We start from the raw sequence: 24391 nt of genomic DNA, 5'->3' as shown, positions 1-24391 counted from the left end.
TTAGGGAATAGTTCAAGGTAGATGATAGGCAGATTGATATATGAGTTGCAACAGGAAATTGCATTCACCTTCCTGCCAAAATTAATTCCCATAGTTTACTGGTTTTGAAATCAGTGAATCTCAGTCTTTGATAACAACACCTCTTATAGAAATTAAAAGAAAAAAAAATATGATGCCCAGTTCACATCCAAGCCTACCTCCTGGTTTGGGGCCTTTGGGGAGGATGCTTGGTCCTGCTGTGGCCTGAGAAGGTCTCCAGCTAATGCTGGGCTGCACTGAAGGTTGAGCAACACTGGTTCAGACTGTTGAACATTAGGTTTTATTGTGACTGAATTCATCTGAAGATGAATGTAGTACAGCACAGCTGATGCCATTCCTGTCACACCTTGGCACAATGGTCAAAGTTTCCCAGTATGTTTTAGGATTCTTAGTGCTAAGGGTGAGCAAACAGAGTCAGGAATGGAAGAACTAAACTCATGGTTAGTGATTGATGCACAATCACAAAAGTTCCACAATCCACTCAGTCAAGGTTGGTTCTCTAGGAAAACAAGTGGCTGGATAATATGAGGGTAGTTTGTATACAGAGCTGAGATGTGTCCTTAAGGGCTGGCTGCAGTCTCGGGACCTAACACAGATGATTCTTCTCCGTTCAATAAATTTTGAAATTTTACAAAAGAAAAAAAAAACAAAACTTGAACACTATACATTTCTAACTTGTTTGTTTGGCTCTTGGGACTCTGGGAGACAGCTAGGGCAGATGATATTTCTATCTGTGACACCAGGAGACTGGAGCATGGACAGGTTAAATGAGATGCCAGAAGTCCCACAGCTGGTGAGAGATTCAAAACAGGCCTAAGATAACCCGTGGTTTAACTTATCTCTGCAAAACAGTCCTTGAGGAGTTTCTTTAATCGGAATTTATTTGCGATGACTTCCAGAGAGAGAGAGAGAGAGAGGTGATAACAAAGGCAAGCTTCACTTTCTTCTCTTGTTAGTTCTATTCCTAGTATTGACCATTTCCCCTTCTGACAATATTTTTGCTTATAAGTGGAAAGATGGGTTTTTGTGAACTCCATACACCACCCTTATGTTTCCCCTCTGGTGAAGCAGTATCATGTTCAAGCCGTAAAAAGACAGATAATATGGGAAACAATAGGAATTCATAAACCACAATCACAGAAAACTAACCAAATTGATCACACAGATGACAGCCTTGTCCAGCTCAATGAAATTATGAGCCATGCCACGTAGGGTCACCCAGGACTGATGGGTCATGGTGGAGAGTTCTGACAAAACGTGGTCCACTGGAGAAGGGAAGAGCAAATCACTTCAGTATTCTTGCCTTGAGAACCCCATGAATTGTATAAAAAGGAAAAAAGATAGGACACTGAAAGATGAACTTCCCAGGTTGGTAGGTGCCCATTTTGCTACTGGAGAAGAGTAGAGAAATAACTCCGGAAAGAATGAAAAGACAGAGCCAAAGCAAAAACAATGCCCAGTTGTGGATGTGACTTGTAACAGAAGTAAAGTCCGATGCTGTAAAGAACAATATTGCATAGAAACCTGGAATGTTAGGTCCATGTGAAAGTCACTCAGTCATGTCCAACTCTTTGCAACCCCATGGACTATAAAGTCCATGGAATTCTCCAGGCCAGAATACTGGCATGGGTAGCCTATCCCTTCTCCAGCAGATCTTCCCAACCCAGAAAACGAACCAGGGTCTCCTGCATTGCAGGCAGATTCCTTACCAACTGAGCTATCCGTGAAGCCCATGAATCAAGGTCCATGAATCAAGGTAGATTTGAAGTGGTTAACCAGGTGATGGCAGGAGTGAATGACATTTTAGGAATCAGTGAACTAAAATGGACTGGAATGGGTGAATTTAATTCAGACGACCATTTTATCTACTACTGTGGGCAAGAATCCCTTAGAAGAAATGGAGTGCCCTCATAGCCAACAAAAGAGTCCAAAATGCAGTACTTGGGTGCAGTCTCAAAAATGACAGAATGATCTCTGTTTGTTTCTAAGGCAAACCATCCAATATCACAGCAATCCAAGTCTATGCCCCATCTGATAATGCCAAAGAAGTTGAAGTTGAATGGTTCTATAAGGACCTATAAGACCTTCTAGAATTAACACCAAAACAAGATGTCCTTTTCATCATAGAGGGCTGGAATGCAAAAGTAGGAAATCGAGAGATACCTGGAGTAACAGGCAAGTTTGGCCTTGGAGTACAAAATGAAGCAGGGCAAAGGCTAACAGAGTTTTGCTAAGAGAATGCACTGGTCATCACAAACATCCTCTTCCAACAACACAAGAGACAACTCTACACATGGATGTCACCAGATGGTCAATACTGAAATCAGATTGATTATATTCTTTGCAGCCAAAGACAGAGAAGCTCTATACAGTCAGCAAAAACAAGACAGGGAGCTGACCGTGGCTCAGACCATGAACTCTTTATTGCAAAATTCAGATTTAAATTGAAGAAAGTAGGGAAAACCACTAGATCATTCAAGTATGACCTAAATCAAATCCCTTAGGATTATACAGTGGAAGTGATAAATAGATTCACAAGACTAGATCTGATAGACAGAGTGCCTGAAACACTATGGACGGAGGTTCATGACATTGTTCAGGAGGTGGTGATCAAAACCATCCCCAAGAAAAAGAAATGAAAAAAGGCAAAATGGTTGTCTGAGGAGGCCTTCCAAATAACTGAGAAAAGAAGAGAAGCAAAAGGCAAAGGAGAAAAGGAAGGATATATCCATCTGAATGCAGAGTACCAAAGAATTGCAAGGAGAGATAAGAAAGCCTTCCTAAGTGATAAGTGCAAAGAGAGGAAAACAATAGAATGGTGAAGACTAGAGATCTCTTCAAGAAAATTAGAGACACCAAGTCAACATTTCATTCAAAGAGGGACACAATAAAGGACAGAAACCATATGGACCTTATAGAAGCAGAAGATATTAAGAAGAGGTGGTAAGAACACAGAAGAACTTTATACAAAAAGGATCTTCATGACCCAGATAACCATCACGGTGTGATCACTCACCTGGAGCCAGATATTGTGGAGTGTGAAGTGGGCCTTAGGAAGCATCATTACGAACAAAGCTAGTGGAGATGATGGAATTCCATTTGAGTTATTTCGGATCCTAAAAGATGAAGGTGTTAAAGTGCTGCACTAAATATGACAGCAAATTTGGAAAACTCAGCAGTGGCCACAGGACTGTAAAAGGTCAGTTTTCATTCCAATCCCAAAGAAAGGCAATGCCAAAGAATGCTCAGACTACTGTACAACCGCACTCATCTTACACACTAGGAAAGTAATGCTCAAAGTTCTCCAAGCAAAGCTTCAACAGGATGTGAACTGTGAACTTCCAGATGTTCAAGCTAGATTTAGAAAAGGCAGAGAAACCAGACATCAAATTGCCAACATACGTTCAGTTCAGTTCAGTCACTCAGTCATGTCTGACTCTTTGAGACCCCAGGGACTGCAGCACACCAGGCCTCCCTGTCTATCACCAACTCCCAGAGTTTACTCAAACTCATGTCCATTGAGTCAGTGATGCCATCCAATAATCTCATCCTCTATTGTCCCCTTCTCATCCCACCTTCAATCTTTCCCAGCATCAGGGTCTTTTCCAATGAGTCAGTTCTTCACATCAGGTGGCCAAAGTATTGGAGTTTCAGCTTCAGCATTAGTCCTTCTAACGAATATTCCGGACTGATTTCCTTTAGGACGGACTGGTAGGATCTCCTTTCTGTCCAAGGGACTCTCAAGAGTCTTCTCCAACACCACAGTTCAAAAACATCAATTCTTTGTCACTCAGCTTTCTTTATGGTCCAACTCTCACATGCATACATGACTACTGGAAAAACTATAGCTTTGCATAGATGGATCTTTGATGGCAAAGTAACGTCTCTGCTTTTTAATATGCTGTCTAGGTTGGTCATACCTTTCCTTCCAAGGAGTAAGCATCTTTTAGTTTCATGGCTGCAGTCACCATCTGCAGTGATTTAGAGCCCCCCAAAATAGTCTTCCACTGTTTCCACTGTTTTCCATCTATTTGCCATGAAGTGATGGGACCAAATGCCATGATCTTAGTTTTCTGAATGTTGAACATATGCTGGATCATAGAAAAAAGGAAGAGAATTCCAGAAAATCATCTGCTTCTGCTTCATTGACTACACCAAACCCTTTGACTTTGTGGATCACAACAAACTGTGGAAAATTCTTAAAGAGATAGGAATACCACAGCACCTTGTATGCAGTCAAGAAGCAACAGTTAGAATCGGACATGGAACACCAGACTGGTTTCAAATTGGGAAAGGAGTACCAAGGCTATATATTGTCACCCTGCTTATTTAACTTATATGCAGAGTACATCATGTGAAATGACAGAATGGATGAAGCACAAGCTGGAATCAAGTTTGCATAGAGAAATATCAGTAATCTCAGATATGCAGATTGCACCATCTTTATGGCAGAAAGCTAAGAGGAACTAAAGATCCTCTTGATGAATGTGAAGAGGATAGTCAAAAAGCTGGCTTACAACTCAATATTCAAAAAATGAAGATTGAGGTATCTGGTCCCATCACTTCATGGCAAATAGATGGGGAAACAATGGAAACAGTGAGAGATTTTATTTTCTTGGACTCTAAAATCACTGCAGATGGTGAATTTAGGCATGAAATTAAAAGATGCCTGCTCCTTGGAAGAAAAGCTATGATCAACCTAGACAGCATATTAAAAAGCAGAGACATTACTTTGCTGACAAAGGTCCATCTAGTCAAAGCTATGGTTTTTCCAGTGGTCATGTATGGATGTGACCATTGGAATATAAAGAAAACTGAGCGCCAAATAATTGATGCTTTTGAACTGTGGTGTTGGAGAAGATTCTTGAGAGTCCCTTGGACTGCAAGGAGATCCAACCAGTCCATCCTAAAGGAAATCAGTCCTGAATATTCATTGGAAGGACTGATGCTGAAGTTGGAGTTCCAATAGTTTGGCCACCTGATATGAAGAACTGACTCATTAGAAAAGACCCTGATGCTGGGAAAGATTGAAGGTAGGGGGAGAAGGGAACAAAAGAGGATGAGATGGTTGGATGGCATCACCAACTTGATAAACATAAGTTTGAGCAAGCTCCGGGAGTTTGTGATGGACTGGGAAGCCTGGCAGGCTGCAGTCCATGTGGTTGCCTAGATTTGGCCACAACTGAGTGACTGAACTGAACTGAATTACTGATCAGGAAGATCTTGTGGATCACTGAGAGGTACTTATTAGGTATTCAATCTAATAAATGACAAGTCAACATTCCTGAAACACAACTTAGGCTGGGAAATATCTACATTGTCAAATAAACTTCTTTAGACATAATGCATTTAGTCCTGTGCCCTAATATAGACATATAAGTGAGAATACTAGTCCAAAAGAAGTTCCCAAGAAAGGACCAAAAGCCACATGAAATCCACATGGGGATTCTCCAAGGGCAGCACTGACTTCTGTAATAGAAAAGCAAATAGATCAAATGGCCGCAATGAGGCCAAGATTAACCTGAGGAATGAAAGGTGTGTGAACTTATCAGTTCCTGTAACAGGGCTTTAGAGAAAAATGGGAAAACAAATGCTACAGTAACTCAACACTGACAGCCTTGGTGCAGAAATGAGACTCCAAGACGCTCCGGAAGTCATTAGGGAGCCACTGCAGATAAAAACTGGACTCGTTTGTCAGAGGCTGGTCCTTGCAAAGCTCAAGGGCAGGCCTGACAAAGGCTTTACTGAAATTCAGTCTTGGAATGGGCCTTAAAGTTTATGCAGCAAGAACCGCATTGAATTCAATCACCTATGTATATCCTGTTTTCAAATGCATAAGACAACACATTATATGTCCTATAAGTCCGTATGTCTGTATATGTTTGCTTGAGCATAAATGTGGTGGTTAAAATAGCCCAGTCTGTTAACACTGACTACCCCAGGGGTGAAATGAAATGAGGGGGAGAGGAAGATCAGCAGAATTAAAAGGGAAGAGTAAAGGAGGGGAAACAAATATTTCACCAAATTTAAAAGGAGAGGTGGAATAGGGCATGACACAAGAAACAGCACAAAACACAGCACCCTATCTGTACTGTTACTGCTAACATTTAAATATTGACTGAGTACAAGGAAATAGCCAGGGTGTAACACAGACACTGATGATGGGATACAGCCAGCTCTGGCCTTAGATTTCTGCTGTTATTTTAATGTCCTTTTGATCGCAATATTTGAACAACATTATCACTAGGTAACATTAAATGCCAGAAACAAAAATCAGACATTTCAGCCTTTTCTTCTTATGACTAGAGGTATTTGGGCAGAGTGGGAGGTGTGAACTAAAAATAATACACCTTTTGGGAATGTAAATTGGTGCAGCCACTATGGAAAACAGTATAGTGGTTCTTCAAAAAGCTAAAAATAGAATTACCATGCTGCTGCTGCTGCTGCTGCTAAGTCGCTCCAGTCATGTCCGACTCTGTGCGACCCCACAGACGGCAGCCCACCAGGCTCCCCCATCCCTGGGATTCTCCAGGCAAGAACACTGGAGTGGGTTGCCATTTCCTTCTCCAATGCGTGAAAGTAAAAAGTGAAAGTGAAGTCGCTCAGTTGTGTCCGAATCTTAGCGACCCCATGGACTGCAGCCTACCAGGCTCCTCTCTCCATGGGATTTTCCAGGCAAGAGTACTGGAGTGGGGTGCCATTGCATCTAGCAATCCCACTCCTAGACATATATCTGGATGAAGTTATAATTCAAAAAGATATATGCATCGCTACGTTCAGAGCATCAATATCCCCAATAGCCAAGACATGGAAACAACCTAAATGTCCATCAACAGATGAATGGATACAGAAGATGTGGTACATACATAGGGTGGAACAGCTATGAAAAAGAATGAAATGATGCCGTTTGCAGCAACATGGATGGACCTAGAGAGCATACTAAGTGAAGTAAGTCAGAGAGAGAAAGACAGATACCATGTGATATCACTTCTATGTGCAATCTAAAATATGACACAAACGAACTTATCTACGAAACAGAAACAGACTCACAGACATAGAGAAAAGACTTGTGGTGGCCAAGTGGGTGGGGATGGGGGAGGCATGGATTGGGAGTTTGGGATTAGCAGATGCAAACTATTATACATAGAATGGATAAACAATAAGGTCCTTCTGTATAGCACAGGGAACTATATTCAACATCTTGTGATAAACCCTAATGGAAGAGAATATGAAAAAGGATGTACATATATAACTAAATTCCTTTGCTGCACAGCAGAAATTAACACAACACTGCAAATTAAGTATACTTCAATAAAATGAATTAGAAAACCAAAAAATAATCCACCTTTGCCTTGTATGTCCTACTCCAGGGTATGAGACTCAGGTTAGTAACTTTAGATTCAGATTGTCAAGGTCTCAGCAAGAAATGGAAAAGGAGAAAACTATGGTATAGTGTTGCTCTGGTCTCCAAAGAGATTTCGTCAGCTGCTGTCAAGGAGTTCATGGAGAGCAGAGCTATTCCCCTTGTGCTTGTTCAGTAAGAATGAACTCTGGCATGTGACTTCTTACATGAATTGTGCAGCAAGTTAAGACTGTTCTAGAATATCCCCTGATGGTCACTGAGGGAAAAGAGAGAGCACCTTTCTCAAAAGTTTTCTGTCCCAGAAATAGCAACAACTGTTCTCTATGTAGTTTCACATTGAATCTTCAACCCTGTTAAGATTCAGGCCTGAAAGACTGTTAAAATTTGTCTAGAATCACAAGATGAGTTTGAACCAAGCTCTTCTTAACTCAAGAAGAAGTTAACTTAAGGAGTTCTGTGAACTTCTTTTTCACAGAAGATAGATACTCATTGTGCTCATTGCCAGATGGACACTGAAGAATGAATTGACTGACAGGTAAGACCTGAGAGTGATTGTAAGCTTCAGTAATGAAAACTCTTTAGAGGAATGCCAGCACAGATCAAATTCTACATTAAAAAATGATGTAAGTAGATTCCAATGTAATACACTGGAATATCATGTAAACTACAAAATACATTTGTAAAGACCCCTGGTAGTATGAGTGCTTGACATAGAGTGAGATGACTGTAAACAGGAATCAACTGCTGAAACTGTGTTGGACCTGCCATTGTGTAACAGTCAACAGAGTCCTAGCACAGGACAACAGCAGTCTATGATAAGAAGCAGTTGCACATGCTCTATCTTCTGTTTCTAGGTCTTGGTCCTCTCTGGCAACTCTTCCAAAGGTATTACTATTACTGAAAGCTGAGGCTGCCTCACCAGATGAGTTGAGACAGTGTTTTCTGGTGGGCTGGTTTGAAGCATGCCCTATGGGCTTCTTTTTAATTTCAAAACTGAGCTTTATACATAATTCCAAGATATCTAGATATTGGCACAATTGCAAAATATAGAATTATCCTCCTCCCCTTGCCTATTCAGAGATGCTTTTCAATAGCACAGGCATCTCTCCAAATGTGCAGACCCTTGGGCTTCTCTGAGAGTAAAGGCAACAGTGAATTTGGATCCTTTGACCTTAAGGGAGAACATACACAACAGTATGGAGGGTGGTCCATGGGGTTTTATGATTTCACCAGAAAAACTGGGGTCTGACAAGGGCAGTGATACTAGACAGACCGGATGGTGGACCCACCAAATAGTCTGACTGGATGAGCCCTTCACCTTCTTTCTGATGAAATACAGATGGCTAGACCCTTCTTTGAGGACTATGATCCTTGGAGCTTGCCTAACTAAATATCCAGATACTTTTGGATCTAACGCTCAGACTAAGAACTTCCTACTACAACATCACAAAACAGTTTACCATCACACTTACAAATAAACTGTAGCACCATGTGTTTAAACGAACAGCAAATTTCCAAATTTCCTTTTTACGTCTTCTGTACTTGTCTGAATAGAACAGAATACTGTAAGTCAACATTTGGCTTGGATAAGTAGATAAATGACTATAAACAGAGGCCTCCTTACTCCATCCAGACATTGTGGTATAGAGCCCTCAGAACCTTGATCCCTCATGCTTCTGCTTTTCAGGTGGTAAAGGGCACTGCTATGCTCTCTGCCACCACTGCATTGTGGCCTCGGGAATCAGCCCAGCAGGCTTTGGCAGGAAACGCGGGGGCTACTCAATGAGGTACATTATGTAAGTGGTTTTGAATGATTTTAAAAAAAAATCACTCTAAAAGCAAACATTCAGGTATATCATAAGAACAAGTTGCATTTTAAAAGAAAGAATAGTAGGACGATCCCTTTAGGAATAAACCTATGTTTCTTTCCTAGTTTTAAAATATGTAATAAAATATGTTAACATTATTAGAAGAAAGAACAAGGAGAGAAAAGCCATGATGAATTCTTTGAGAAAACTGTAGAACAAAGATAAAATTTGGAAGAAGAAAGTTCAAATTGCTCATAATCATACCACCCAGAGATTACATTTTTACACTTTATACTGGCGAATACCATATTAACCAATGATACTGCACACACACACACACACACACACACACACACACACACACATCCCAACATCCACAGTAGTGGCGCTGGAATTATTACACTGTTTTACGCTATGCTGTCAACATTTTTAAATAGCTTTTAGAACTTCTATATCTAGTCATCACTTGGTAGGCTTGAGTCATGGGATCCTGCCTATAAAATGGGTATATGATTTCTTGCCCTGGATGTCACTTCATCACTTTCCCAAGTTATTAGGTTGATGAGATTTCAGTGACTTTACAGAGGTCGACAGGGGTATTATATGTGGAAGAAGTGCCCTACAGAAGGCAGGTGGTGACCTGGAAGTTATAAGACACACTTAACTGTCCTTTGAAATGCATTTTCCAGTTGGACCTCAATTCCTTTACCTATAAATTAAAGATGAGCAGAATGGTGATGATTCTAGTTGTCATTTCTAGACCGGGTAACCTACCATTTTAATAATTCTACTATTCTTTCAATTGGTGTTATTGGACATCTACAATATTCCAACATCTCTTCAGCCTGCTGAAATAATCTCTACCCTCAGGTGAAGATGCAGAACTTATCTGAGTGCTGTTGTCCCATGATGGAGATTTTCCATTACAGGTGAATGGTGGATTACGCTGAGGAGTGAGCTGGTAAGACAGAGAGTAATGGAATAATGAATGACAGAGTGTAAAGCCAGAAATCCGAGGAAGTTACGCACTTGGGCAAGAATTGTGTGGCTTCAGCCCTGATTCAAGGGGAGGTGAGCACCCATGGTGGAGGTCCTGAAGCAGACAGGTTGAAAGATTGAAAATCCAAACTGAAGACGATTTTATGACTCCTGCCCCTGGGATGTTTACTGTACTGAAACTCTCAGTAATGAGCCAAGTATCTCTCTTTTCTTGTCAAGGCAGACTACAGTGCTTTGCAAAAACCTATTCTCTGAAACCCTAAAGAATAGAAATACACCAATGCATGTGGACTGGTACTGAGGGAAGAGAAAAGCGGAACCTTAGAGTTGCTAACCTGAATTCAACCTGAACTTCAGGCACCAGGCCTCTGGCTAAAGACAATCTACATTGCCTGCCTCATTTCCTTCTTTCCTATTTAACCCAAAGCAAGAAGGGAGAAGAAATGAAGTGGCTCAATTACCTTGCTAGAGTCAAAGAGAATAAAGCTGCATGGAGTAAGGAATAATACATGAGAAAGCCTCTTAAATCTCCATGGCTCATTGAAATCAGCTTCCATTCCTTTGTGTGGAAGAAGAAAACAGCTGAGTCTTCTGAGTCAGATCTGGGCTAGCTTAGAAACTGGTACATACCTGCCTGGACTTAATACGTTCTGCGAACTCTTCATGCCAACTCTTTCTCCAAATGAAAAAGTAGGTCAGTTCCCTTTATCAATGCAACAGATGAGTGACTCTTTCTCTCTCTCACACACACACACGCACACACACACACACACACTCACATACACAATTATCAAGTCATCTTTTCTACCATCTGATGGCGCGTAGCATTCTGCAGAATTTATGAGGTGTTATTACATTGTGGTTACTTTTATGTGGCTGTAAGTCTTTCAACGTATGTGAAATTACAGCTCATTGAAATCCATTTAATGAGGACACAGCCTTCACATTTCCAAGTTAAATCTCACAGAAGAAGTTATAATCATGAATTTTCCTTATTAAGTTCCAGCCTTTGTATGTAAATTGAAGTATTAAAACAATGAGATACGGATCAAAGTTTTTAATTTTAGTCCCCTGCCTCAGATTTAATTTAAAAGTCTTAAATTATGCAGTGAATTGCATCTCTTTATTCTTACAGCTGTTTAAAACAGATTTAATTATCTCCCGTAACATGCAGACACTACTTCTGCCTAGCAGTCCTCTCAAATGACTGCCTTCCAAATCACTTTTGTTGAGTTCTTAAGACTGATTAGGGCCTTCACCGTTCATTCTGTGCCTTCAGGTTGTCGCATTGGATTTCTCTAGAAAGCCAAGTTATCACATTGAAAGTCTATAGATTCATTAGGTGCTCATTAGTGGTCCAGAGGATATCCATCTTAAGTCTCCAGACAGATGCTACCATTCATTGGATGCTGCTGGGGTCTCTCTGCAGAACACCTTTGATCAGCTTCCTAAAATTCAGGAGCCATTACAAAATGTAAAATGTTAAGCTTCTTAAACACAGCTTCATGGATTCTTCTTCTCCCCTCTTGGCTGGTTCTTAGATCAATGTTCTTTGTCCTTAAGAAAACAATGATGCATAAATGCATATTGTAGTGTGAGTGTGGATGTTCACATGTGTGTGTTTCTGGATCTGCCACAATGAGTAGGTCTGGGATGGAAGCAAGACTGGCTCCTTCGCCTTGTTGCCTCTAATGAAGATTCTTTTATTCTTGTATATTTGGAGAGAACCCTCAAAGCAGCAGAGATGGGGTTCCTGACAAGGGGGCTTTTAATCAGCATCAACAGAATTCTGTGGTTCTCTTAGTAACCAAGCTGTAGGGTTTTGAAGGGTTTGTGTATGGAGTCATTGTGTCACCTAGACGTGTGGGGGGTGTGGGGGTAGCCTCACATGCCATTTATGAAAAGCGATTGCATTTCTTGCATTTCTTAAACTGGCAAAATTTTGGTTCAGGTCTCAACTATCGTACACGGAGCTACAAGCATCAGCGTATCTTTGATTATCTACAGTCAGTAAGAAGTTCTGTTTTTTGCTCTGGTTTTAGCAAGGTTTTCATTTATATTCTTATGTTAGAATTAGAACATGCACTAGAACAGAATAAAGGAAGGGCTTTAGATTTCAGATGAAGACTTTAACATGTTTGGGGTTTTATTCGAATTTTAAGAGCCTTTTCAAGTTTAGGCTTTATCTCTAGTCTCCTGAGGGAAGCCTATTCAAATCCACACACATTTATTGAGTCCCTACCAATATTGCACACATGGTAAGCAGAGCCACAACCAGGCAGGACATGATTCGTGTCTTAACAATATTGATCATTTATTGGGAGATGTCAGAAAAGAGATGGTTGCTATTATATATTAGTAATATAGATATTTATAATGATGTAGCATAGATATTATTACAATGTATTCAGTAAACTAATTTTCTTTTTGGTTTGAATAAATACAAACTACTTAGTATTTTCTATTTTGTGTGTTTAAATTTCTACTTAAAACTTGATACAGCAGAGGTCCAAGTTAGTCCAAAACATGTAGTTCCACAAGCTGAAATATGTCTACTCATAAATGAAAAGTATTTGGCATACAAGGTTGGAATTCATAAAATATTTGTTGAAGAACAAATAAACACATACGTAACTAACCGGTGGAACAGTTGACTCCTCAGGTCTCTAGTGCTTTACTTTATACACAAAGGGGACACAGCCTGTGTGGAGGGGTTTATATGTAAGTGAAGACAAAGATAGGGTGGGTTCGATCCCTGGGTTGGGAAGATTCCCTGGAGGAGGGCATGGCAACCCACTCCTGTATTCTTGCCTGGAGAATCCCATGGACAGAGGAGCCTCGGGGGCTACAGTTCATGGGGTTGCAAAGAGTCTGACACGACCAGCAACTAAGCGCGCGCGCACGCACACACACACACACACACACACACACAGCTGAGATCAAAGATGGGGCAGGGGTAGCATCAGTCCTTAACCTAACCTAGCCCCACAGACACAAGACAAACCTGGAGAAGAAAGTTGAACCAGGAATAAACCATAAGATGTAGAAGCATGATCCCTGGTGTCCAAATGATAAAATATTACCCTGGCTTGGCGATCTTCTGCCCATATCTCAGTAATCACACTACCATGTCATATCAAAACGTAGCTGTGACCCTTTGTGGCACCTGGAGGATTTGCTGCTTTAGGGGCATCAGAAGCATGGCATTAATATCCCCAGTTATAAAGAACTGGTGCTAGATATGAGGGCAAGTCAGACACTCTATTCAAAGTAAATTCAGAAGTAACAAATTGAAATGAGAAGTGAATTCAGAAATTTTGAAGAGGATGTAGAGAACACATGTATTACCAGTAGCACACATCAGGGTTTTTTGTTTTAAATTTAATTAAGCAATATTATAGCCAAATCCATACCCAAGACTCTGGAGAAGTTTGGTACACATAGATGTTAAAGTCCTCAAGTACAACATTTATATTGTATGTTTTCCAACATTTTTTTAGAATGGATAAAACAGTGCTAGATATACTGTAGTCATTCAATAAAGGCATAATTCTGCAAAGAGGAGGACACCCAAGAGCGGATTTGGCCTCTCTCATTGATGAAATGGTTTTCAAGAAGCTGATCTCAAAAGCCTTGGGTAGTCTCAGAAAATCCAGGAGGAAATCTTGGTTTACATATCAAAGAATGGGATCGGCGGGGGGTGGGGGGGTGCAATGGGAGGGGGGTTCAAAAGGGAGGGGATATACGTATACCTATGGCTGATTCATTTTGAGGTTTGACAGAAAACAACAAAATTCTGTAAAGCAATTATCCTTCAATAAAAAAATAAATTTAAAAAAGATAGGTGAAAAAAAAAAAGAATATAGCAGCAGCCATAGCCCAGCCTGGCTTGGACATAGATAATTCTGCCTATTCTTTCTACTCCTTGATCCTTGTTACTACCCGTCCCAGCCAAGCGTTTTTCAGGAAGCCTTGGGAACTACATGAAGTTCTTTGCCAGAAAAACGGTTGTTTTCCACTATAGAGCAGTGATAGAAAGGCAGGATACCATAGGTCCTGGATTTGACCCCTGGCTCCATTACTGTAGCTGGCTGTGTGATCTCAGGTGAGTTACTCTGCCTTTCTGTGCTTCCACTGTACCATCTATAAAATGATAACAGTAATACTTACCCACTGAGGATCTATATGAGACAATCCATGCAAGCACTCACAAATGGGATCTTTTTTTAGTGCTCAATCAAATTGGGATATCATGTCAAGTCTCAATGCTCCCCAGGTTCTATGCTCTTCTGTATTTCACGTTGCTTATCACATGCCTCAGCTCTGCCTATGTATATAATCCAGAGATTAACAGAGAACTTGATGTTGTTTCTGTAAGGAGAGCTTGTGATTCATGAGCACAGAATCTCACAGTCAAACGTGAGCTCTCTGGGGCCTCCTGATATGGGGACAGTCCTTAAAGCTTTGTGCTCTGCACTAGGAGACAAGAAAATCAAAGGGCCAATTCTGACACCTGCAGGCGGTGGATTCATCCTTGCTCTTGTAGCTTTGCCCATTCAAGTGGAATGAACTGACTTGTTATTTATTTTTTCCCTTTTTGTGCCCAGAAGGCATGACTTTACACATCTTAGAACCAGATTCCCCAATTGGTTCCCACATCACTCAGCCAAGTTTGAGTTGCCTGATCATCCTAGTTGCATGGAAAATGACATGAAATAGATGAGAGCCTGGCCTCTGTCCCTGGAGGGTGCACACAGGTTGGAGCTGACCAGGACTGATTTCTTATTTCAGATTTTTCTCTACTGCATTCTTCAAAATGAAATAAAAATCTAAATTCTGAATCCTGCTCTGGCATTGGTGTCTGTTGCTTCAAAAGATGCTGTTCTTCTGAGTTTCATAATCAGGTTCCTTATGTCTTTGGGAAAGGGGCCTTCACCTTCACCAAGGGTATAGGATTAGTCTGGAAAATGAATACCTCCTTAACAGTTTCCTGTTTCCTTACTGCTTAAAGATCTAAATACAAAGTATTCTATTTTATTTGAATTTCTAAACTGAGTTTTAAGTCAGCTTTTTGTTGAACATGCTATGCATAAAGAAACACATGCATGCCATTAAATATACAACACGAATTTTACAAAGTAGATACATTCATTAATCACCAAGAAATTTTAAATTGCGAACAGTCCAAAAATTGTCCCTGACACTCCCCTCCAAAGGTAATACTGATTCTCATTCCCATCACCCTAAATCTGCTTTGCTTATTTTTTTGCAGTTTAACTAGGTAGACATATAATGTGCATTTTTTCAGTCTGATTCCGTTAGCTCAATATTAGCTATGAGATTCATTCAAGTTTCTGTAGATAGCAGTAGTTTTTTCTTTTTCATTGTTGTATGGTGTTCCATTTTATATGTATATTGTCATTTATTTCTCTGCGCTAACATTGACGGATGTTTATTTTCAGTTTTTGAGCTCTTAGGAATTCCTCTGCTATGTGTATTATTTTGCATATATTCTTATGCACGTTTGTATGCATTTCTCTTGGTTTTTAAATTGTATTGAAGCATAGTTGGATTTACAATGCTGAGTTAATTTAGCCTGCACAACAAAGTGATTCAGTTATATATGTGTATACATACTTACTTTTTCATATTCTTTTCCATTATGGCTTATTACAGGATATTGAATATAGTTCCCTGTGCTATACAATAGGACCTTGTTGTTTACTCATCCTATATATAATAGTTTGCACTGTATGCATTTCTGATGAAAATATCTTTGGAGTGGAAATGCGGCTCTTAGGTTGTGCATGCATTCAGGTATAGCATTTCATGTCAAGCGAGTCTCCAGGGTGCCAATCTACACTCTTAACAGCACTGGATGACTGACCAGTTGCCCCAACAACACCACTTGATATTGTTCGTCTTTTAAAATACCAGTCTTCTGATGGGTACATAGCAATAATTTATTATTGTTTTAAGTGGCATTCTCTGGATAAGCGGTGGTGTTGGTAATTTTTTCATATGCTTATTGGCTATGTGGTTACCCTCTTTGAGATTTCTAAATCATTTGTACATTTTCTACTAGGTTGATGGAATTTTTCTTATTGATTTGTAGGATTTATTTGTATTTTTCTGGGTATGAGTCCCTTATTGAAAGTGTATACTGAAAATAACTTCTTCCCCTCTAGATTTCACCTTTCTGGTTTTTAAAATAATGTCTTTTGAAGAAAAGAAATTCTCAATTTTAATGTAAAATTATTAAATCATATTTTTCTTTATATTATAAGGTTTTCTTTCCTGTTTAAAAAATATTTTCCTAATCCAAGGTCATGAAGATACCCTTGCGTGTTTTCCTTTAAGCACTTTAGTTTTCTCTTTCAAAATTAGACTGATAGTTCAGTTAAGATTATTTTGGTGTGTTTTTAGAGGTGAAGATTCACATGTTTCCTCATATTCAATGCTGCAGCACCATTTACTGAAAAGATAATACTTTATCTACTGTACTGCAGTCTCATGTGACATAAAACACATACATATGTGCACATATATGTGTATATTATTATGTCATAAATCAATTGACCATATAGAAATTTAGTGTGAAAATATTTGTCTTTCAATGGTGCTAGGTAAACTGGCTATATATATGGAAAAAATATATAAACTTTTGTCCTTGGCTGAAACAATTTTGTTCAAAATGGATCTTAGGCTTAAATGTGAAAGCTTAAGAAAAAAACATGTGGTATGATATGTTCACAATCTTGGGCTAGACACATTTCTTAAACAAGCCACAAAAATAACTAATTATTTATTCTATATAACTACTGAAATATCTGTGTTTGCATATACCATTTTCATATCTGTTCAATTTGTCTCAATGATAGTATGTCTCCTCTTCTCTCTTTTTTACTTTATTTTGACTAATGAGGCACTTAATAATCATTCAGTTCTCCTACCAGTAGTTTGATAGTTCAGCATCACCTTACTGTTTTTTTACTTGTGACTAGATATTAAAGCACACATTCTGAACATGCTGGTTCTAATATATAAGAGTATTTTTATCAATACTTCTTCACAGACATTTCATGGAGCTTAAACCACTTTAATTTCATTTAATTCTTTTCACATACTATATTACTGCTGTCATGTATTTTAATTCTGCATGTATTTTAAGTCCCACTACTGATTAACATGATTGGTCTACAAAATTGCTATTACCTTCAGTTCACCAGCATATCCATCTTCTTTCTTATTCTTCATTCTTTCCATTATTTCTGTGCTTTTGCCTGGGGTCATTTTCTTTATGCTTGAACAGTTACCTTTAGTGTTTCTTTTCACAGAAGTCAGCTTACATGACTCATTCTCATTTTTGCTTGCCTGAAAAACTGTTTTTGCTTTAGCTTCACTATTTTTTCCCCAGCACTTCAAACATGTCATTCCATTTTTGTCAGCGCTGCTTTAAAATTTTCTCTTGATTTTAGATGATGTCAGTAGTTTGAATACAATATCTAAAAGTGGTTTCCCTCTGTGCATATCCTGTTTTGAGTCTACAGATTCTTTGAATCTCTGTGTTGATATGCTGATATCTTCTGCCAGGTTTTGGAAAATTCTCTGACATTATCTCTCCAAAAATAATTCTGGCTCCTTATCAGTTCCTCCCCTTCAGGACGACTGTGTTCACTCTTTCCACCATTTCCTTTGGTCTCATTATTCTTTTCTCTATTTTCTACTCTTTTCCTCTTATGTTCGAAATGTTATATTACCTACTGTCATTGCTTCTAATAAACTGATCCTTCACTCACCTGGGTTCAATCTACTACAAACCCCTCTAAATTCTTAATATCAGTACCTATACCTGTAGTTCTATGACTTCTATTTGATTACTGCCACCTACTGATGACTGCTGTGGGATTAAATTTTATATCTTGTCCCATATTCATAAACATATTAATCATATCTCAGGAAATATGCTCTTTTTTCTGTTGTTTTTTTTCCTGTTCTTGGTCCTGATTCTTGATATATCTGTAGTTATTTAAATACTCTAAATTTTACATAAAAAAAAAAGTAGGAAGGCCACTGGTATATGCTATTTTCTTCTAAAGAGGATTTGTTACAGTTCCTGACAGACATTTAAAATGGGGGAAAATCATTCTAATAATGATTAGACTGAAATAATTTCAGGTGGGATTTCAGGGTATAGAGAGTCTGGTCTAATTCCATTCTGTCCTTGCTCCTAGCATAGAGCTTTACAGGACCTAGTCTTGTATCATTCACCAGGGCTTTCCCCTTGATAGTCTCTAAACTCAATTTTTTCCTTTCTCCTCAAAATGTAATACATCTAAAAACTACGTTTGAATTCACATCCTAAGTGATTACTTGCTGTTTTATCTGCATCCCTCGGGTATTGTCAAATAACTCAAGGAAACGAAAGTGAAAAGTGTTAGTGGCTCAGTTGTGTTCAACTCTTTGTGACCACATGGACTGTAGCCTGCCAGGCTCCTCTGTCCATGGAATTCTCCAGGCAAGAATACTGGAGTGGGTTGCCATGCCCTCCTCCAGGGGATCTTCCTGACCCAAGGGATTGAACCTGGGTCTCCCGCATTGCAGGCAGATTCTGTACCAATTAACTACCATGGAATCCCCCAAGGAAACAAAGGACATAGAATATTGTAAAACTTCTCTATATTTCTCTCCTCTCTGGGATTTGACATCATCAGCTGACTTGGTAACTCTGAAGTCCAATCTTTATTTTCCCAACCTCAAGTCTACCAACAGATGTTTAGCCAACACTTTTGGTCTGACCTTCTACTGGGTATCTGAAATCTGACCTCTTCAACAGTGTGATAGATGAACTGGCAAAGTTCTTGAGGGGAAATACTACATGAAATACAGCATAGCTCATCACAATGAGTTTCCTATCTCTCAAGAAAAGAATTGAAATTTCTTAAGTCCTCTTTCTCCTTCTCTGTGTGTTTCTCTCTTTCCCACTCTCTCTAACTCTTACTCTAAATAATACATATTTATTTGGTTTGCAGCAAGCTAGTCTGTCATAGCCTTAGGCAGAAGCTCCCCCAAGATTTCTTTCTGTGAAATGCAAGTAATTCCAAGTAGCCTAAATTGGCCCATCTCTTTCTAGTTCCAACTGAAGAACATTGGGGAACCTTAGTGTTTAGAAAACTGGGTATGGTTAAAAGCCACATACTAAGGAGACAGGAGAAAAGAGTATTAGGTTAGAGCAGTGCTTGTCTTAATGGTCCTTGAACTGAAAGCATCAGCATCACTGGAGCCAGGAATTCCAACTCATTAGATGACAGCTTTTTCTATGCAAATTAAAATACTAAGTATTTTGAGCAAACCTGATAATGTAACCCTAACTACATCTTTTCCCCTTTAAGTCACCCTCTAGAGCCTTGTGGACTGGTCTGGGCCTCTTGATGTTGCCTTTGTTTCTTTTTTCTTGAAGCATAATGCATAACCTTTTCATACTGTTCATGGGGTTCTCAAAGCAAGAATACTTAAGTGGTTTGCCATGCCCTTCTCCAGTGGACCATATTCTGTCAGACCTCTCCACCATGACTCGTCTGTCTTGGGTGGCCCCACATGGCATGGCTTAGTTTCATTGAGATAGACAAGGCTATGGTCCGTGTGATCAGATTGGCTAGTTTTCTGTGATTATAGTTTCAGTGTGTCTGCCCTCTGATGCCCTCTCACAACACCTACCGTCTTACTTGGGTTTCTCTTACCTTGGACGTGGGGTATATCTTCACGACTGCTCCAGCAAAGTGCAGCCGCTGCTCCTTACCTTGAACAAGGGGTATCACTCACGGAGGCCCCTCCTGACCTTGAATGTGGAGTAGCTCCTCTTCAGTATTCTTGCCTTGAGAACCCCATGAACAGTATGAAAAGGCAAAACAGATAGGACACTGAAAGATGAACTCCCCAGGTCAGTAGGTGCCCAATATGCTACTGGAGATCAGGGGAGAAATAACTCCAGAAAGAATGATGGGATGGAGTCAAAGCAAAAACAATACCCAGCTGTGGATATGACTGGTGATAGAAGCAAAGTCCAATGCTGTAAAGAGCAATATTGCATAGGAACCTGGAATGTTAGGTCCATGAATCAAGGCAAACTGGAAGTGGTCAAACAGGAGATGACAAGAGCGAATGCCGATATTATAGGAATCAGCGAACTAAAATGGACTGGAATGGGTGAATTTAACTCAGATGACCATTATATCCACTACTGGGGGCAGGAATCCCTTAGAAGAAATGGAGTAGCCGTCATGGTCAACAAAAGAGTCCAAACTGCAGTACTTGGATGCAATCTCCAAAACAACAGAATGATCTCCGTTCATTTCCAAGGCAAACCTTTCAATATCACAGTAATCCAAGTCTATGCCCCGACCAGTAACACTGAAGAAGCTGAACTTGAACGGTTCTATGAAGACCTACAAGACCTATTGGAACTAACACCCAAAAAAGATGTTCTTTTCATTATAGGGGACTGGAATGCAAAAGTAGGAAGTCAGGAAACACCTGGCGTAACAGGCAAATTTGGCCTTGGAGTACAGAATGAAGCAGGGCAAAGGCTAATAGAGTTTTGCCAAGAGAACGCACTGGTAATAGCAAACACCCTCTTCCAACAACACAAGAGAAGACTCTGCACATGGACATCACCAGATGGCCACCACCAAAATCAGATTGATTATATTCTTTGCAGCCAAAGATGGAGAAGCTCTATACAGTCAGCAAAAACAAGACCGGGAGCTGACTGTGGCTCAGATGATGAACTCCTTATTGCCAAATTCAGACTTAAATTGAAGAAAGTAGGGAAAACCACTAGACCATTCAGGTATGACCTAAATCAAATCCCTTATGATTATACAGCGGAAATGACAAAAAGATTTAAGGGACTAGATCTGATAGAGTGCCTGATGAACTATGGACAGAGGGTCATGACATTGTACAGGAGACAGGGTTCAAGACCATCCCCATGGAAAAGAAATGCAAGAAATGCAAAATGGCTGTCTGAGGAGGCCTTACAAATACTGGGAAAAGAAGAGATGCGAAAAGCAAAGGAGAAAAGGAAAGATATTTCCATCTGAATGCAGAGTTCCAAAGAATAGCAAGGAGAGATAAGAAAGCCTTCCTCAGCGATCAATGCAAAGAAATAGAGGAAAACAACAGAATGGGAAAGACTAGAGATCTCTTCAAGAAAATTAGAGATACCAAGGGAACATTTAATGCAAAGATGGGCTCGACAAAGGACAGAAATGGTATGGACCTAACAGAAGCAGAAGATATTAAGAAGAGGTGGCAAGAATACACAGAAGAATTGTACAAAAAAGATCTTCACGACCCAGATAATCACAATGGTGTGATCACTCACCTAGAGCCAGACATCCTGGAATGTGAAGTCAAGTGGGCCTTAGAAAGCATCACTACAAACAAAGCTACTGGAGGTGATGGAATTCCAGTTGAGCTATTTCAAATCCTGAAAGATGATGCTGTGAAAGTGCTGTACTCAATATACCAGCAAATCTGGAAAACTCAGCAGTGGCCACAGGACTGGAAAAGGTCAGTTTTCATTCCAATCCCACAGAAAGGCAATGCCAAAGAATGCTCAAACTATCGCACAATTGCACTCATCTCACACGTTAGTAAAGTAATGCTCAAAATTCTCCAAGCCAGGCTTCAACAATACGTGAACCATGAACATTCAGATGTTCAAGCTGGTTTTACAAAAGGCAGAAGAACCAGATATCAAATTGCCAACATCTGCTGGATCATTGAAAAAGCAAGCGAGTTCCAGAAAAACATCTATTTCTGCTTTATTGACTATGCCAAAGCCTTTGACTGTGTGGATCACAATAAACTGTGGAAAATTCTGAAAGAGATGGGAATACCAGATCATCTGACCTGTCTCTTGAGAAACCTGTATGTAGATCAGGAAGCAACAGTTAGAACTGGACATGGAACAACAGACTGGTTCCAAATAGGAAAAGGAGTACGTCAAGGCTGTATATTGTCACCCCACTTATTTAACTTCTATGCAGAGGACATCATGAGAAATGCTGGGCTGGAAGAAACACAAGCTGGAATCAAGATTGCCAGGAGAAATATCAATAACCTCAGATATGCAGATGACACCACCATTATGGCAGAAAGTGAAGAAGAACTAAAGAGCCTCTTGATGAAAGTGAAAGAGGAGAGTGAAAATGCTGGCTTAAAAGTTCAACATTCAGAAAACTAAGATCATGGCATCTGGTCCCATCACCTTAAGGGAAATAGATGGGGAAACAGTGTAGTGTCAGACTTTATTTTTTTGGGCTCCAAAATCACTGCTGATGGTGATTGCAGCCATGAAATTAAAAGATGCTTACTCCTTGGAAGGAAGGTTATGACCAACCTAGATAGCATTTGGAAAAGCAGAGACATTACTCTGCCAACAAAGGTCCATCTAGTCAAGGCTATGGTTTTTCCAGTAGTCATGTATGGATGTGAGAGTTGGATGATGAAGAAAGCTCAGCACTGAAGATTTGATGCTTTTGAACTGTGGTGTTGGAGAAAACTCTGGAAAGTCCCTTGGACTGCAAGGAGATCCAACCTGTCCATCCTAAAGGAGATCAGTCCTGGGTGTTCATTGGAAGGACTGATGTTGAAGCTGAAACTCCAATCCTTTTGCCACCTCATGCAAAGAGTTGACTCATTGGAAAAGACCCTAATGCTCGGAAGGATTGGGGGCAGGAGGAGAAGGGGACAACAGAGGATGAGATGGCTGGATGGCATCACCGACTCAATGGACATGGGTTTGGGTAGACTCCGGGAGTTGGTGATGGACAGGGAGGCCTGGCGTGCTGCGATTCATGGGGTCGCAAAGAGTCGGACATGGCTGAGCGACTGAACTGAACTGAATGCATAACCTATGACCCTATTAGAAAAGGATATTCCTGGGCCTTACCTCAATCTCCTGTATGAGAATCTTTGAAGATGCGGCCCAGAAAACTGTTTTAACATGCTCACCAGGTAATTTGTATGTATGTTAGAGATGGAGATGCACTGAACTATCAGAAGAGAAGGGGGGAAGACAATATTGTATATTTTTATCCTGATGTCATTGTGAACTTTTCAGATTCCTTTGCATTCACATGGCTGAAAGTGGTGTTGGCCATATTTTAGGTACATAGAAAACATGGTTGACGGTAGGACAGCCTGGTTTAGTAATTAAGATCATTTAATGAAAGTGTTTATCCTTTAGAGGCCATCTTCCTCATTTACAAGATGACAAACATGCCGTAAACATTCTAAAATATTTAAAATGTCATCTTATTCTACCATCTAATTACTTAGAAACTTCAGGTAACTATAGTTTGGCAAATAATAATTGATGTTTATAATAATATTCCTGAGGCACTATTAATATTAAAATAATAAACCTCTCAAATGTCAAGGAAATTATACTCAATTAGTTTAGATTGGTCTTGATGCTATATGTTGACCGGTTATGCTGTCTTTAGAAAGAAAAGCCATGACCTCAGATTAAAGGAGGAAGACAGCATTAGCAGCTTTTAGGTTGGTTCAGTACATACATGTGTTAAGCCGTTCTAGGTATACTATTAATGTGTTCTGAGAAAACATTTTGCTAAAAGTGCCAATAATAGAAGATTAAATCCAGACAGAATCCCTAAGAAGTTACAGGTTCAGTAAGAATGAAGAACAACTTGCAGTGAAATAAAAGTAATTGAAGAACTGTGTCAGAGGAGGTAAACTTACAACAAATACCACGGAACTGAAAGGAGAATACAAATTTCAAATAAAATTTAAAATTAAAAAATATATATCTACGTAAACAAAGACAAAAAGACATGTAAACCAAATCATGATTTCTTAGGAAAAGTCGTTGGCTCTAGAAGGTAGAGGGGAGACGGGACCTGGTCCTACCTCTTCCAGCTGCACCATAAGAGTAACGTTGTGCCCTTGTTCCGCCGTCAGCTTTCCATCAGCGGTGACGATCCGGAGCCCCCGTGGGGCCTTCCCTGGGCACTTCTGTGGCTTGGCTGTGTACCGTTCTCTCACTCCATCAGTGCAGTTATTGGAAACCACCTTTCTATACCTAAACGGGAAAAAAGCTCAAATTGTAATTCAGCTCATGATACTTTGGATCACTCCCAACTTTTCAAACCTT

General features: G+C 39.8%; 1 protein-coding gene across 9 annotated transcripts in view; it reads right to left on the bottom strand.

Annotated features, from left to right (window-relative positions):
* Positions 1-24391, bottom strand: part of LOC145539476 (VPS10 domain-containing receptor SorCS1) — a 580892-nt gene that overhangs the window by 59788 nt on the left and 496713 nt on the right. For all 9 annotated transcript variants that reach the window (XM_081573556.1, XM_081573559.1, XM_081573557.1 and 6 more), the window contains one exon: positions 24148-24319. In XM_081573556.1, the coding sequence (XP_081429682.1) occupies positions 24148-24319 (172 nt within the window). The remainder of the gene's footprint in view (positions 1-24147; positions 24320-24391) is intronic.

The sequence above is a fragment of the Giraffa tippelskirchi genome, chromosome 2, assembly GCF_054371585.1.
Source record: "Giraffa tippelskirchi isolate mGirTip1 chromosome 2, T2T-mGirTip1v1.2.pri, whole genome shotgun sequence".
In the NCBI taxonomy this organism is placed as follows: domain Eukaryota; kingdom Metazoa; phylum Chordata; class Mammalia; order Artiodactyla; family Giraffidae; genus Giraffa; species Giraffa tippelskirchi.
The sequence above is the reverse complement of the archived record's forward strand: the minus strand, read 5'-3'. Positions and strand labels throughout refer to the sequence as shown.